This window comes from Xenopus laevis, chromosome 8L (genome assembly GCF_017654675.1).
Source record: "Xenopus laevis strain J_2021 chromosome 8L, Xenopus_laevis_v10.1, whole genome shotgun sequence".
In the NCBI taxonomy this organism is placed as follows: Eukaryota; Metazoa; Chordata; class Amphibia; order Anura; family Pipidae; genus Xenopus; species Xenopus laevis.
In genome coordinates, this window is record NC_054385.1 from 4219629 (window position 1) to 4235785 (window position 16157).

The 16157-nt window shown below is 41.5% G+C and overlaps 2 protein-coding genes across 4 annotated transcripts in view; both read right to left on the minus strand.

Annotated features, from left to right (window-relative positions):
* The window catches only part of LOC108698187 (snRNA-activating protein complex subunit 4-like), a 30322-nt gene extending 20157 nt beyond the window's left edge, over positions 1 to 10165 (minus strand). The window contains exons 1-8 of one of the 2 annotated variants that reach the window (XM_041572345.1): positions 10008 to 10165; positions 6980 to 7144; positions 5207 to 5250; positions 4498 to 4629; positions 4299 to 4421; positions 3981 to 4059; positions 3692 to 3773; positions 14 to 118 (exon numbers count right to left, since the gene is read on the minus strand). In XM_041572345.1, the coding sequence (XP_041428279.1) occupies positions 14 to 118; positions 3692 to 3773; positions 3981 to 4059; positions 4299 to 4421; positions 4498 to 4629; positions 5207 to 5250; positions 6980 to 7112 (698 nt within the window). In that variant the 5' untranslated portion in view covers positions 7113 to 7144; positions 10008 to 10165. Of the gene's footprint in view, positions 1 to 13; positions 119 to 3691; positions 3774 to 3980; positions 4060 to 4298; positions 4422 to 4497; positions 4630 to 5206; positions 5251 to 6979; positions 7147 to 10007 lie in introns of both variants that reach the window. The other variant, XM_041572344.1, reaches the window with a different exon arrangement.
* Positions 10166 to 10853: 688 nt separating this feature from the next.
* On the minus strand, positions 10854 to 16041 carry LOC108698189 (endosome-associated-trafficking regulator 1). Of its 2 annotated transcripts, none has more exons than XM_018229484.2 (8): positions 15899 to 16041; positions 15583 to 15695; positions 13955 to 14317; positions 13714 to 13787; positions 13385 to 13496; positions 13085 to 13147; positions 11921 to 12060; positions 10854 to 11696 (listed from the first exon to the last, which is right to left on the minus strand). In XM_018229484.2, the coding sequence occupies exons 1-8, from the start codon at positions 15954 to 15956 to the stop codon at positions 11600 to 11602; spliced, it is 1020 nt and encodes a 339-aa protein (XP_018084973.1). In that variant the 5' UTR covers positions 15957 to 16041; the 3' UTR covers positions 10854 to 11599. The 2 variants fall into 2 exon arrangements, with proteins under 2 accessions (XP_018084973.1, XP_041428280.1); XM_041572346.1 differs by having other exon boundaries at positions 11921 to 12102.
* Between the last annotated feature and the right edge of the window lie 116 nt (positions 16042 to 16157).

Here is a 16157-nt window from a genome sequence, read left to right on the forward strand (position 1 = left end):
ATAAAACTCTTACTTTATATCAGCTATTTCTCGTTCAGCTTCCTGAATCTGCTTTGCCACCATCTTCTTCTGAACGCTGTCCTTCGTTTCATCAAATTTCTTCTCCAAATATTCCAGCCTAAAAACAGAGACTTCACATTATACCCCATACATGGCCACCTGGGTATGGCTTATTGTGTGCTCAGAACATTCCTTCTCTGTATATTTGTATTTATACATATGGGAGGAGGAGGTGCCATATTGATTCCCTTAGACAGTACAGTATGAGGGTATAGCTTATTGTGTGCCCAGAACATTCCTTCTCTGTATATTTGTATTTATACATATGGGAGGAGGGAGGTGCCATATTGATTCCCTTAGACAGTACAGTATGAGGGTATAGCTTATTGTGTGCCCAGAACATTCCTTCTCTGTATATTTGTATTTATACATATGGGAGGAGGAGGTGCCATATTGATTCCCTTAGACAGTACAGTATGAGGGTATAGCTTATAGTGTGCCCAGAACATTCCTTCTCTGTATATTTGTATTTATACATATGGGAGGAGGAGGTGCCATATTGATTCCCTTAGACAGTACAGTATGAGGGTATAGCTTATTGTGTGCCCAGAACATTCCTTCTCTGTATATTTGTATTTATACATATGGGAGGAGGAGGTGCCATATTGATTCCCTTAGACAGTACAATATGAGGGTATAGCTTATTGTGTGCCCAGAACATTCCTTCTCTGTATATTTGTATTTATACATATGGGAGGAGGAGGTGCCATATTGATTCCCTTAGACAGTACAGTATGCGGGTATAGCTTATTGTGTGCCCAGAACATTCCTTCTCTGTATATTTGTATTTATACATATGGGAGGAGGGAGGTGCCATATTGATTCCCTTAGACAGTACAGTATGAGGGTATAGCTTATTGTGTGCCCAGAACATTCCTTCTCTGTATATTTGTATTTATACATATGGGGGGAGGGAGGTGCCATATTGATTCCCTTAGACAGTACAGTATGAGGGTATAGCTTATTGTGTGCCCAGAACATTCCTTCTCTGTATATTTGTATTTATACATATGGGAGGAGGAGGAGGAGGTGCCATATTGATTCCCTTAGACAGTACAGTATGAGGGCAGGGCCGCCATCAGGGGGGGACAGGGGGGACAAGCGTACCGGGCCCGGGCATGAAGGGGGGCCCGGCAGCACTGCATTTTTTTGAAGATCCGGGCCCCCCTTACGAGCGCCCGAGCCGTACGTCTTGCCTCTTCAGTGCCGAATGCGGAAGTGCCGAAAAGCCGATGCGACGAAAAGACCCGAAGTCACGGAAAAAGCCGAAGTCCCGAAGTCACGAAGCGCCGAAAAGACCCGAAGTCACGAAAACAGCCGAAGCCGAAGTCCTGAAGCAGCGCAAAGACCCGAAGTCACGAAAACAGCCGAAGCCGAAGTCCTGAAGCGGTGAAAAGACCCGAAGTCACGAAAGGAGGCGAAGTTGAAGTACTGAAGCCATGAGTTCAATTCTACTGAACACCAGTTTGTGTTTTTTTTTTTTTTTAATCCCCTGGCCACCAATGTATTATTTTAATATTCTATAGGCCCCTGCCACCAATCTTTTTTTTAAAACTTTTGTTTTTGGGGCCCCAATTTTTTTTTTAACTCGTAAGGGGCCCCTTGCCACCATTGTTTTTTTTGGGGTTTTTTTTTTAAAAAAAAAAATTAATTTTCTTTTTGGTGGCCCCAAATTTTTTTAACTTGTAAGGGGGCCCCTGCCACCAGTTTTTTTTTTTTTTCAAAAAAAAATTATTTTTTTTTTAAATTTTTTTGGGGCCCCAATTTGTTTTTAACTTGTAAGGGGGCCCCTGCCACCATTTTTTTTTTTTCAAAAAAATTTTTTTTCTCCAAATTTTTTTTTTGGGGCCCCAATTTGTTTTTAACTTATAAGGGGGCCCCTGCCGCCAATGTTTTTTTTTTTTTTTCAAAAAAAAATTAATTTTTTTTCAAATTTTTTTTTGGGGCCCCAATTTGTTTTTAACTTAGAAGGGGGCCCCTGCCACCAATGTTTGTTTATTTTTTAGTTTTTTTTACATTTTTTTTTGTTGGGGCCCCAAGTTTTTTTTAACAGGGGGCCCCTGCCACCAATGTTTTTTAAAAAAAAAAAAATTTTAATTTTTTTTTTTTTGGGGCCCCAATTTTTTTTATAAGGGGGCCCTGACCATCAATAGCTTTTTACAACTTGTGTGGGGGGGGGGTTACTTTTTTAGCGCTGATGTCTGTGTGGTCTTTTAACTGCGATGTGGGCGGGATATGGGGCGAAGCTTGGTCGTCAGTGTGGGCGGGGCCCAGGGGGCCCCAAAAATTTTGTTGTACGGGGCCCCGTGATTTCTAATGGCGGCCCTGTATGAGGGTATAGCTTATTGTGTGCCCAGAACATTCCGTCTCTGTATATTTGTATTTATACATATGGGAGGAGGAGGTGCCATATTGATTCCCTTAGACAGTACAGTATGAGGGTATAGGTTATTGTGTGCCCAGAACATTCCTTCTCTTTATATTTGTATTTATACATATGGGAGGAGGAGGTGCCATATTGATTCCCTTAGACAGTACAGTATGAGGGTATAGCTTATTGTGTGCCAAGAACATTCCTTCTCTGTATATTTGTATTTATACATATGGGAGGAGGAGGTGCCATATTGATTCCCTTAGACAGTACAGTATGAGGGTATAGCTTATTGAGTGCCCAGAACATTCCGTCTCTGTATATTTGTATTTATACATATGGGAGGAGGTGCCATATTGATTCCCTTAGACAGTACAGTATGAGGGTATAGCTTATTGTGTGCCCAGAACATTCCTTCTCTGTATATTTGTATTTATACATATGGGAGGAGGGAGGTGCCATATTGATTCCCTTAGACAGTACAGTATGAGGGTGTAGCTTATTGTGTGCCCAGAACATTCCTTCTCTGTATATTTGTATTTATACATATTGGAGGAGGAGGTGCCATATTGATTCCCTTAGACAGTACAGTATGAGGGTATAGCTTATTGTGTGCCCAGAACATTCCTTCTCTGTATATTTGTATTTATACATATGGGAGGAGGGAGGTGCCATATTGATTCCCTTAGACAGTACAGTATGAGGGTGTAGCTTATTGTGTGCCCAGAACATTCCTTCTCTGTATATTTGTATTTATACATATGGGAGGAGGAGGTGCCATATTGATTCCCTTAGACAGTACAGTATGAGGGTATAGCTTATTGAGTGCCCAGAACATTCCTTCTCTATTATGCATATGATTCTAGATCTATTATTGAAGAGCTTATAAGTCATCAAGTATGTCAGTCATAATCAGCATTTATACAAACTAACAGCAATGAATTACCACAAATATATAACTGCTATTAATGGGATTATATAGTCATAGAACTCTAAGGTTGCTACTGATATCCTCATGTTTTACACCAGGGGAGAACACTAATGAATGAGTCGTGTGACAGAAATGACAGCACTGTATTGATTATAAACCATGACATCACTACACACCATTTATAAGGCTATAAATTCATGGCTCGAGTATCAGAAATGCATAATGTACAGAGAAACATACCATAGACAAGGTTATTCCGAATCAGCAGGAACATGTGAAGGTATAGTTGCCCTTTACCACAGACCAATAACTATTAAACTACGACTTACTTCAGTAACTTGGGCTGCAACATCCTCTGTAAGCTGTCACTGATCACTGCTTGCTTCAGATCAGCCTGATGTGTGCTTGTCCCTGGATAAACACAAATTGGTTTTTTTTTTAAAAACTGGGGGATTCTGAAATAAAACCCCCACAAAACAAAAAAACGCAAGACCAACATAAAAGCAGGAGCAGCCACAGAATAATCTAACAAACCATTAAAGACACAGGCACAAATTCTCTTTATACTTTTTTTAGCCTTTCTGTTGGTCACCAGGGCATCCATTCAGCATTACTTACATTTGGGAGTGGCAAACACCTCATAAGACTTGATTCCTTGTGCAGTGCGATCCAGCATGTCATGGTTGGCAGGAGGGCCCTGGATAAACAAATTCATTCAGTCGTGTTTGTACATTTGCTTCATTACTATATATTCTAAACAGACATAAGCAGTTGTGGGAGGGAGGGAGGGAGGGGGAGAGGGAGGGAGGGAGGGAGGGAGAGAGAGAGAGAGAGAGAGAGGAAGGGAGGGAGGGAGGGAGGGAGGGAGGAAAGGAAGGAAGGGAAGGGAAGAGAGAGGGGGGGGGAATGGAAGACTTGAAGGGAGTCGGGACTTACCATTCCCATGGATTTGTCCTTAAAGTAGGGCTTCAGAAAGTGTCCAATAGAAAGGTTCAATGGCTGCAGTTTGTCCCCAGGTTTATGGTACTTGCGCCCAGCTATCTCCCACATCAGCTCATCCTGATGGAACATAACAGTTTAGTCAAACATGTCACACACAAGCTGCTGCTTGGGGGCCCCCCTTTCCCTTCATCACCTGCTGCTCCTTATTCTGGGCAATAAGAAGCTCCACCTCCTGAATCTTCTCTTCAATCACGGCTTGGTACACCAGGTTCATCTGTAAGCACATCTCCGCCGTGCTGCCTCCATCTTCCCAGTCCTCTTCCTCCTTGGTTTCACATTGAAGAACAAACATCAGTATAACTGGCGGATCTTTACAGGCAGTTTTGTGCCCAATGCTGCCTCCCATACTCTAACAACTCATGCCTATTCTAATAGTGATAACCATCGCATACGCACTAGTATCAGGATGGCCACTTACACCTTTACAATTGCAACTTACAACTTGCCCTGAAACCCCCTGCCTGGGCTGGTAGTAATGCAATGCATCCATAGCCTCGAGTACAAATAAAGGCTCAAGCTGTCTTTTAAAGGAGAACTAAAGCCTAAAGAAGTAGCTAGAAATGATGTATATTATGTTTTGGGCTTCTGTACCAGCCAAAGGCAACCGCAGCCCTTTAGCAGTAAAGATCTGTGTCTCCATAGCAGCTAATTCTAAAAAATTAGAGAGAGCGAAGGCAACCAAATGACAGGTGCCATTAGGCCATTCCGTAAATTGGAGCTTTATGGATAACGGGTTTCCGGATAACGGATACCTGTATTACAATACCAAAGGTTTTAACACAGTCACACGGCGGCTACAAGACGCGAGAATGTGAACATCAGCTGGAGGAAGGAAAATTTACCTCTTCCAGATCTTCATTTAAATGGTCGTCTATATCAAGATCATCTGCGGGGGGAAAAAAAAATATATAATTAAGCCACAGCTTGGCCACTCTTGATTAATAACAGTGCTGCTTATTATAGTATGAGATATGGATAAGGGGTCTTCCTGTAATCTGCAGCACTTTGCCTAAAATCTACCCCATTACATGGAAACATTACTCTGTATAATGGATATCTGGATAAGAGATCCCATATCTATGTGATGATTCCCGCTGTATCTTATAGGTTACTGGCAGAACTGGCTCCACATGTATATATATATATATATATATATATATATATATATATATATATATATATATATATATATATATATATAGTTTATATGGTGTATATGGGAGAATGTTTGAGTTTTTTAGCTTTTTATTCAGTAGTTTCCATTTTTAACAATCTGGTTGCTAGGGTACAAATTTCCCTAGCAACCATGCACCGATTTGAATAAGAGACTGGAATATGAATAGAAGTGGCTTGGATGGAAAGAGGAGTAATAAAAAGTAGCAATAACAATACATTTGTAGCCTTACAGAGCATTTATTTAAGATGGGGTCAGTGACCCTCACTGGAAAGCTGGAAGGAGTCAGAAGAATTTAAATAATTTTAAACAATTTAAAAACTATAAAAAAAATAAATAATGAACACTAATTGAAATGTTGCTTAGAATTGGCCATTCTATAGTGCAATACAATTGTGGCCTTACAGAGAATTTGTTTTATTTATATGGGGTCAGTGACTCCCATTTGAAAGCTGGAAGATGCAGGAGAAGAAGGAAATAATGGAAGGAAGGCCAATTGAAAAATTGCTTAGGATTGGCCATTCTATAACATATTAAAAGTTAACTTAAAGGGGCTCTTCACCTTCCAACATTTTTTTCAGTTCAGTTGGTTTCAGTTCAGCAGAGACTTTTTCCAATGACATTCTATTTTTTATGTTTGACTGTTTTTTTTTATTTTAATATTGAAGTGTAAGTCTTTTTCACCTTTCTGAAGCTGGAATGGGAAAGGGGTGTCGCCGACCCTCTAAACTTTTCTAAATTGAAACATTTAGTTGATCCATTTCTTATCTTTGTCCCTGCTGAGCAGAATCTCTGGGTTTCAGTAAAGGCAGAATTGATACAATAGTTGCTGCTGAGAAATGTATTAACTAATTGTTGCAAAATTGTAATAGTTTTGAGTCTGAACCTGAATTAATGATTTATTATGGTGTAGTAATCGACATTCTGAGACACTTTGCAATTGGTTTTCATTTTTTATTATTTGTGGTTTTTAAGTTACTTTCGTTCTTTTATTTAGCAGCTCTCCAGTTTGCAATGTCAGCCATCTGGTTGCTACGGCCCAAATTCCCTTAGCAACCATGCACTGTATCGAATGAGAATATGAAATATTAATAGGGTAGGGTCGGAATTAAAAGTAGCAATAACGACAAATTTGGAGATTTACAGAGCTTTTGTTTTTTAGATGGGGTCAGTGACCCCTTTTTCGAGAAGAAGGCAAATAATTCATAAACTATAAAAAATTATTAATGAAGACCAAAAGAAAAGTTGCTTAGAATTGGCCGTTCTATTACATACTAAAAGTTAACCTGAAGGTGAACCATCCATTTATGGGGGAGGGGAGAAATTGAAAAATGATTTGAGCTTGCGAAATCGACACTATCGAGCACTTTATATGTTCAGAAGTGTATGTAAATACACTGCACAGGCACACGCTAGGCTACATGTACCCCCTGCTACTTACCCTCATCTGAATCGAAGCTGGAGTCTGACACCGCCACTTCAATGGAAGCGATATTCGGTCCCAAGCTCCTCTCCAGCGCTTCTATCTCCCTCTGGATCTTCTCTCTCTCTGCGTTGATATCTATGGAAGTCATGGCTCATGCAAAACCAGGAAGCAGGGAAGAAACTCTAAACGAAGGCAAAGTATTACAGGAAGCAGCAGATTAATAAAAAAAAATAGCAGCAACTTGAACTTTTCTTTCAAAATAGACTTGTGCCTCTGGCGAGGGAGCCCAGGGCCTCACATAACACTAGAGCCTTGTCTTCCTGTAGGAGGCTGCTTGCTAGAGATGCAGAAGTGCATTGTGGGAGACAGTATGCAAATAGCAAGCCGTAAAAGCTCACGCTCCTGCAGAATATGAGCCGTTCCCTGGCTGCTAGACATTTGCATAAGCCATGAAAGCAACAGGCAGAGCCGGAGAAAGGATTACGCTGCAGCTTTTGCAGGCTGATGGGGGCGTGGCTTGCCTCATGCATGGATCAGCATGAATTACCCAGCATGCACCTCTCCCACTCCCATTGTTTGTGCATAGAATAGGAAACTGATCTCCAGCAGCAGAAAGATCTCGGCCTATAAAAACTTGCCATAAGGCTCACCTACAGCTAACACCCCCTGAGACTCACATATCTTCTGCTGGGCTGCAATAAATTCAGCAGAGACCTGCACTACATTTCCCACAAAGCCCTATGTAAAGGGGAATATCATAACATACGATAGCAGGAAGTAGGTAACATGCCTGTCCCTGATTGGTTGCTTAGGTGAAGCCTTCTAAAGCTCATTTGCACGGAGAAAGTTAAAGGGGTGGTTAACTTTTAGTATGTCATAGAATGGCTCATTCTAAGTAACTTTTCAATTGGTCTTCATTATTTTTTTAAATAGTTTTTAATTTTAAGTATGTCATAGAATGGCTAATTATAAGCAACTTTTCAATTGGTTTTCATTATTTTTTTTTCAAACAGGCTTTTAATTATTTGTCTTCTTCTGACTCTTTCCAGCTTTCAAATGGGGGTCACTGACCCCATCTAAAAAGCAAATGCTTTCTAAGGCTTCAAATTTAGTGTTACTGCTCCGTTTTATTACACGTCTTTCTATTCAGGCCTCTCCTATTCATATTCCAGTCTCTTATTCAAATCAATAAACGGTTGCTAGGGGAATTTGAACCCTAACAACCAGATGGCTGAAATTGCAAACTGGAGAGCTGCTGAATAAAACAGTAAATAACTCAAAAACCACAAATAATAATAAAAAAATAAATAAAACCAATTGCATATTGTCACTCTCACATCATATTAAACGTTAACGCAAGAGTGAACAACCCTTTAAAAGGGGTTGTGTGCCCCCCTTTAAATTAACTTTTAGTATGATGTAGAGAGGGATATTCTGAGATTCTTGTAATTGTTTTTTTTTTAATTCTTTGGCAGCTCTCCAGTTGCTAGGGTCCAAATTCCCTAGCAACCATGCATTGATAAGAATAAGAGACTGGAATATGAATAGGAGAGGCCTGAATAGAAAGATGAGGAATAAAAAGTAGCAATAACAATACATTTGTAGCCTTACAGAGCATTTGTTTTTTAGATGGGGTCAGTGACCCCCATTTGAAAGCTGAAAAGAGTCCGGCGGCAAATAATGCAAAAACTATAAAAAATAAATAATGAAGACCAATTGAAGAGTTGCTTAGAATTGGCCATTCTATAACATACTAAAAGTTTACTTAAAGGTGAACCACCGATTTAATCAAGAGAGAGAGGGACCAGATAAAAACGAGTTTATTATTAGGGGACAATTCATTAGCAAAGTGTTTAGAGAGAAAAGAAAAGCACTATTTAACATCAAATAATTAAGCCAGTTAAGGTGCTGGGAACAGGAGGAATATGACAGATGGGGTGCCAGTTTCTATGGACTAAAGGATCATACCATTTGTTTGTGGGGGGGGGACACAGTTTGGCCCTTCCAAGGCACAATATACCAATGTTCATAAGCAGAGCACAGAAATGAAGTCAAATGCAATAACAATGGTATATTTGTGCAGCAGGAGTCCGTTAAAGGAGAACTCAACCCGTAACATAAAAAATCCCTCCCGCCTACCCTACATAGACCCCCCAGCCTACGTGATACCCGCGGTAAATGGCCTTAACTCTTTACTTACCCCTGGGTGCAGATCCGCGGGAGTTCACGGCCGCCATCTTCTTTTCTTCGTTAGACCTCGGAAGCAGACCGTCGTTTTCAGCGCATGCGCAGTTGGAGTAATATTCCGATGACAACATTTTTTGGTGACTTTCGGCACAACCAGTTTTTTTACTCCAATTGCGCATGCGTCGAAAACGACAATCTGCTTCCAAGGTCTAACGAAGAAAAGAAGATGGCGGCTGTGAACTCCCGAGGATCTGCACCCAGGGGTAAAGATTTAGGGGTATTTGCCCCGGGTACCACGTAGGCTGGGGGTCTATGTAGGGTAGGGGGGAGGTTATATTTATGTTACGGGTTGAATTCTCCTTTAACACTAGAATCTCTAACTGTCAGACTGAGAAGGGACAGTCAGGTTTCTGAACATTAAGTAACGATTAGTTACAAAAGTAGATCTATCAGCAAAAAACGATCAACGTGATCTATAGGTAACTTTTAATGTACATTCAGATTTTGAAAAGAAAATGTTTAGTGTCAGTATCACTTTAATACCCCACACACTCCCAGCCCACACCTACCCCTAAACCTCCCCTTGTCCTAAACACCCCTCCAACCTGCTCCCAAGTAGTTCAGCCCAATCTGGTACCTTGAAGGAATGTTCCCCCTCCTCTCCTACCCACGTGACCCACAGCTCCTGCCCTTCCGGGTCCCCCCACAAACAATCCCGAGCCCCGAACTCTGTTTCCCCTCAGATAATTACACTACATTGTCATCCCCCACCTCGTCTGTTCCAAAGCAACTTCCTCCTCTAGCATCACCCACAGATACCACTAACTACCCCACAGGTACTCACACAAGTACCTACCCCTAGCGAGCACCTCACAGTCCCTGGCTGACAACCACACGCTGAAACAGCGGACCGCCCGTACTGCGCATGCGCCACCGGGGCTGCCTAGCTACAACGCCTGCGCAGTACGAGCGTAAAGGCGCAGCGTTCAAATCGGCTTCATCAAGAAGGTGGTGTCGAGCAGCATCACGTGATTCTCCCGCTGACTAAACTCAACTTCCCATTGGCTGCTGTCCCAGTGTCCAATAACAAGCCCAGACCCTGTTCTATTTCTAATGATAATGAGAGAGCACAGCGTTTGTTCTGTGAGGGGAGAATGGCTGCCCCTTCTAACAATAAATATATATATTATGTGTGTGTGAGCTCAGGCTTCAGTGTGACTGTGCTGAAAGCTAATGGAGGGGTTTTATTCCCAATTGCTGTGGTGTAAGTGGTTCCCACTGAGCTGGACATTGGGGCCCCTCACATTGCCATGTGGCCCTTTCTCATTTTCACAGACAAATGTTTTCCCTTTTTGTGTATGAACAGCTCAGTTTGTTGCCTTATACAGAGCCATTCCATGACTGGAAGCAGCAGCGTCGTCGTCGCTCCTGAGTAGGGTTCCCGCCTTCTCTTGGAAAAAATACCGGCCTTCCTATAATATTTATCTTTTTCCCTATTGGGATCAACCATCATTTTTACCCGCCAGGCCAGTGGCAACCCTACTCCTGAGGAGTTCAACATGGCGGCAGTGCCACAACCAGCCCAGTGATTGGGTGAAATAATGCAAATACAATCCCTGCTCGGTTATGTGACCCACAAATCACATTGCGACAGTCCAAGTTACATAAAATACCTACAAAATAAACCACAGTCCAAATATGATACAGCTGAGGAAATATATAAATTTATTAAAAAGCGTAGATTGCCTGGGGGAGGCGGCGTGGCAGGGAGCCATTGCTATTGCCCATGAATAGATGGAAATGTTACAGTGTTTTATGACTACAAAAATAGTGTTATATCAGTATGTCCCAGGTGGGCACGATCCAAGCAGTGAGCTCTGATTGCTTTGCCAATCTTTCCCATTGCTCCTTTAAACGGCGGCTTGTTGCTAGGGACAGTGACCCCAGAAACCAAAAATGCATGTTGGTTGAGAGCTAAGGTCCTCTGATGCTGCTTGATTGCTATGATCAATGAGCCAAGCAAGGTTAAACGCAGATAAGAAAACCCGCCACTACATAATATAAAACGTGGCAGCTGAAATGTACCTGACAACAAATAATATGTAGCAACATCAAATATTCTATATTAACGGCAAAAAAACAATAACATGGAGAGTGGTCTGCTGCTTAAATATTAGACTATAGTGATATTTAGTATAAAGTTTATTTAAAACAAAAAAAAAGAAGAAAAAGTGCTTTAATAACCTAAAGTTTCCCCAAAATGACTGCACTCCAAACATGGCTCTGCCAGGATCTCTCCTATAACAAAGGCAGCAATGTCTAATACTGAGAGCCTGAATAAAATAAAACCGCAGGGCATAAAATCTCTGAATTTGGGGGATCCCCAAAACTGGAAGGAGCGGTATCAGCTTATGGGTACAAATACGTCAGAAGAGATGCCCCACGGCCTCAGGGCACGCCGTCATTGTGAACCTCTGCGATTTTATCTATGGAACGAAGGAGGTTGGCGACAAGAGTCAGCGCTTCGGCACCGGATACCAACTGCCTGTTGTGGGTTGAAGGGAAAACGTAAGTAGGTGACGGGCAACGAGATCATTCAAGAAGACGGCAATTAGATACAGAGACTGTCACTAATAAATGAACGGAGTATGGTATAATAAAAACGGGTAAAATATCAGAAAAAAGTAAAGGAGATGTCACTCTCCATAAGAGCTTACAGTCTGTCTTGAACCTGGCAGCTTAAAGCCGCTCAGAAACCACTGGACTTACTTTATGGAAGACTGGGCACCGCTGACCACTTTTTGTAGGTTTTCCAGGGCCAGATTTGCATTTTGCTTTACTGCGTTCATCCCAGCCGTCTCCCCCCTCCTCAGCGCTTCATTCTCTGCTTTGTAGGTGGTCAGCTCAATCTGTGAGTGATAAGGACCCCAGAGCTGTGAATTGTAATACCTCTGCAATCCATACATATAAATTAGGGATGCACCGAATCCAGGAATCGGTTCGCGATTTGGCCTTTTTCAGCAGGATTCGGCCGAATCCTTCTTCCCGGCCGAACCCTTCCATGTACAAATTAGGGGCAGGTTGGGAAATTGCATGACTTTTTGTCACAAAACGAAGAAGTAAAAAATGTTTACTCCTTCTGATTTGGTTCGGTATTCGGCCAAATCTTTTGCGAAGGATTAGGGGGTTCAGCCGAATCCAAAATATTGGATTCAGTGCATAACCTAATATAAATACTCATATACAATGTGTATATATATTTATATTATTCTGGGCACACAATCAGCTCTACCCTCATACTGTACTGTCTAAGGGAATCAATATGGCACCTCCTCCGATATGTATAAATACAAATATACAGAGAAGGAATGTTCTGGGCACACAATAAGCTATACCCTCATACTGTACTGTCTAAGGGAATCAATATGGCACCTCCTCCCATATGTATAAATACAAATATACAGAGAAGGAATGTTCTGGGCACACAATAAGCTATACCCTCATACTGTACTGTCTAAGGGAATCAATATGGTACCTCCTCCTCCCATATGTATAAATACAAATATACAGAGAAGGAATGTTCTGGGCACACAATAAGCTATACCCTCATACTGTACTGTCTAAGGGAATCAATATGGCACCTCCCTCCTCCCATATGTATAAATACAAATATACAGAGAAGGAATGTTCTGGGCACACAATAAGCTATACCCTCATACTGTACTGTCTAAGGGAATCAATATGGCACCTCCTCCCATATGTATAAATACAAATATACAGAGAAGGAATGTTCTGGGCACACAATAAGCTATACCCTCATACTGTACTGTCTAAGGGAAACAATATGGCACCTGCCATCCATTTGTATCAATACAAACTTTGTTTTATTACATTTTATAATATACCCAATGTAAGTTGTCCAGAGTAACTTACCTGCAGAAGGGCCATTTCCTGCTTTAATTTTGTGACATTGCCCTCAGCCTTCGCAGCTCTTTTCTACAACATAAAATAATAATCCTTTTGGTCGAAAGAAGTCAGAAATGTCACCAGTGAGAGCAACTTACAGGGGATAAGGAAGATCAGGGTCTGTGACTCAAGCAGTGGGTGGGGTTATAAGACTCTGATGGCCGCTTATAAGGAAAGGGAGTGTTTTAACCAAGCAGTGGGCTGATAATGTAGAATAATGTAGAACCCTGTAGTTCTAAAGCCAGATGTGTAGCCTGGGTCACTTACAGTCATCATCTGCAGATTCCTCTCTACTTGCTGGACCATGGATTCCAAATCCTGGGCTTCTTTCTGCTCTTCCAGGATTTTCTCTTCCAGTTTTCTTTGCAATTGTCTAACCCTAAATGCCAAAGATATATATACACATATATACATATACTGTATACATACACTCACACACACTATTTTAGGATGGTTAAATGTATTTGATAATAATAAGTATGATGTGGTTATGAAATTACTAATTCATGAAATGAGTGACCAGGGACTATTTTGTATGGTGGTTTAGTTCCCCTTTAATATTCATTGTGGCGGAAACGAAGACTGAAATAACATACTTTTCGTTCTGGCTGTCGTTCAGTTCCTGCAGTTTACGGATTTTGCTCTTTAGATGATGATTCTCTTCTTGTAGCTAACAAACGATAAAGCATCAGAGTGTAAAGAAAAGAGTGGGGATCTGCTGGTGGAAACAATGAAGCAGAAGCCGGCTGACAAACAATTTCTACTTGCAAATACTGTATATGGGGTTACTGCTTCTGCTGGAGAATACACAACACAGCAGGGCATTTGCTCACTTACCTCTTCTTGGTTTATCTGTAGCAGGCGCAAACCTTCCTCTGAGTGACAGGTACTATCGGGGTGATTCTGGGTTTTATTGTACAAGATGCCAGGGGGAGACGTAAGGACGGGTTGTTGCCATCCTGTGATTAACCCATCGTCAGACAGGTCGCTGGCAGTGTATCCATAAGACTCATCCCCAGCGGCGGTGCCAGGGAGAGAGGGCACTTGTGTATTGTGAGTGTGTTCTATAACAGAAGGGTGGTAACTGCCACTCCAATCATCATCTTCATCCTCCTGCAAATCATCATAGAGAGTCGGGTCTCTGAAGTACGTCTCTTGGAATTCCAGAGTCCCATCCAGGCATTCGGATTGGTTGGATCCCTGTGGGGAGGGAGATTTCTGTTTTTTTATGTCACTGCATTTATTACTGGCGTGCAACAACCGATATAGGATGAGAGGCGTAACGAGATGCATAAGACATTTATTTGTGCAATTAATCCATATCCATTGATTAAACTGCAAACATGTTACACCACACAGCAGTGTCTCCCCCCAGTCTGCCTACTTGTCAGCCACTCCCTCCTGACGCGTTTAGCGCCATTAGGCGCTTCATCATAGGAGGCGTGGCTAGTGTTGGTCATATCCCTTTAAAGAGAGAGAGAGAGAGAGAGAGAGACCTAAATTCTGGCAATTTGCATATATGTATTCATTTACCACCACAATCCATTATAGGTGAATTTCTTACATATTATGTCCAGGAATATGAGCCAAATTCAAAAACAGTGAAATTCATTTACCAGTGATAAAGAAGATTATTGTTTCTACCATTAAAAAAGTCGAATAGTTGTAATCGACTCAATGTAATATATTCATGGATGGATATGTTTAATGTACAGTATCCTGTAATCTAATGTTGACTCTTATGCTAATAAAAATGCCTGAAGTTAAAATAAATAAAAAAAGTCGAATTGAAAGAATTTCATAAATAGCTCATTAAATACAATACCTTATACAACCAAATACAACTCATTTTCATAAATATTAGGGATGCACCGAATCCAGGATTCGGCCTTTTTCAGCAGGATTTGGATTTGGCCGAATCCTTCTGTCAAACTGAACCAAACTGAATCCTAATTTGCACATGCAAATTAGGGGCGGGGAGGGAAATCACGTGACTTTTTGTCACAAAACAAGGAAGTAAAAAATGTTTGACGAATCTTTCACGAAGGATTTGGGTGTTCGGCTGAATCCACAATAGTGGATTCGGTGCATCCCTAATATAGATACAAATCTCCAGTATTTCAATAATTAAAAAAAAAATATCTAGAAACAATAATGACTTTAATTCCATAATCATGGAAATGGTTTTAGTTCACAATGACTATTCATTCGCTCAGGTATTAGAACTAGAAACAATAACAATAGTAACTAGATATCACTGGGCCCCACAGCAAATTATTTTTCGGACCCCAAAATGTCTAGAGGTTGACCCGTTTTACCAATATTTATTGAAATTGTATATGAATTAGGGGGCCCCCTGCAGGGTCTGCTTCTCCTTTATAGGATACAGGGTCCTGTGATCATATAAAGGCTCTGGACATGTCTTGGCTCCAGGATGCTGTTCCCCATAAATATAGAGTATTTACCTTAGAAAACGCTTTGTTACTGTTATTGCAACTGAATCCTGAGAAGGTTTGGCTCTTAACAAACTCCTTAAAGGAAAACGGGTTGGCTTCATCCAGGGCTTCTGCTTCACAGTCTGTAAAAAGATAAACAATTAGTTTCCTGGCGCTGAAGCATCTCTTTGTATGTTCTCCCTGTGATTCCTCCGGGTACTCTGGTTTCTACATGAACATTAAAAACATGGAAGCAGCTCCTGACTCTTGAAACAATGCAGAAGTTAGTTTAGAGAACTGGCTATTTTGCTTCAGGAGTCAGAACCAACAATGCATTGATACTCACCCTCCTCTATGATGAGAGTCTTGCCTTTGGTATGGGGCTGCTTGGAGAATGTAGACATGGCTGTAACCTAGGCAACAAGGCACTGGGTGGGATGTAGATCAGGGGGTATTGGGGGCAGCAGAGAGCCTCATACCTGCAGAAAGGGAAGGTGCTGGTAGGGAGCAGGGAGGAGCCTGTCAGGCATCAGGGAATGAAGGGGCAGAGCTAATGGAGGTGAGCAGAATATGTCAGGGGTAACAGGAGGCCGCTGAGCACACAG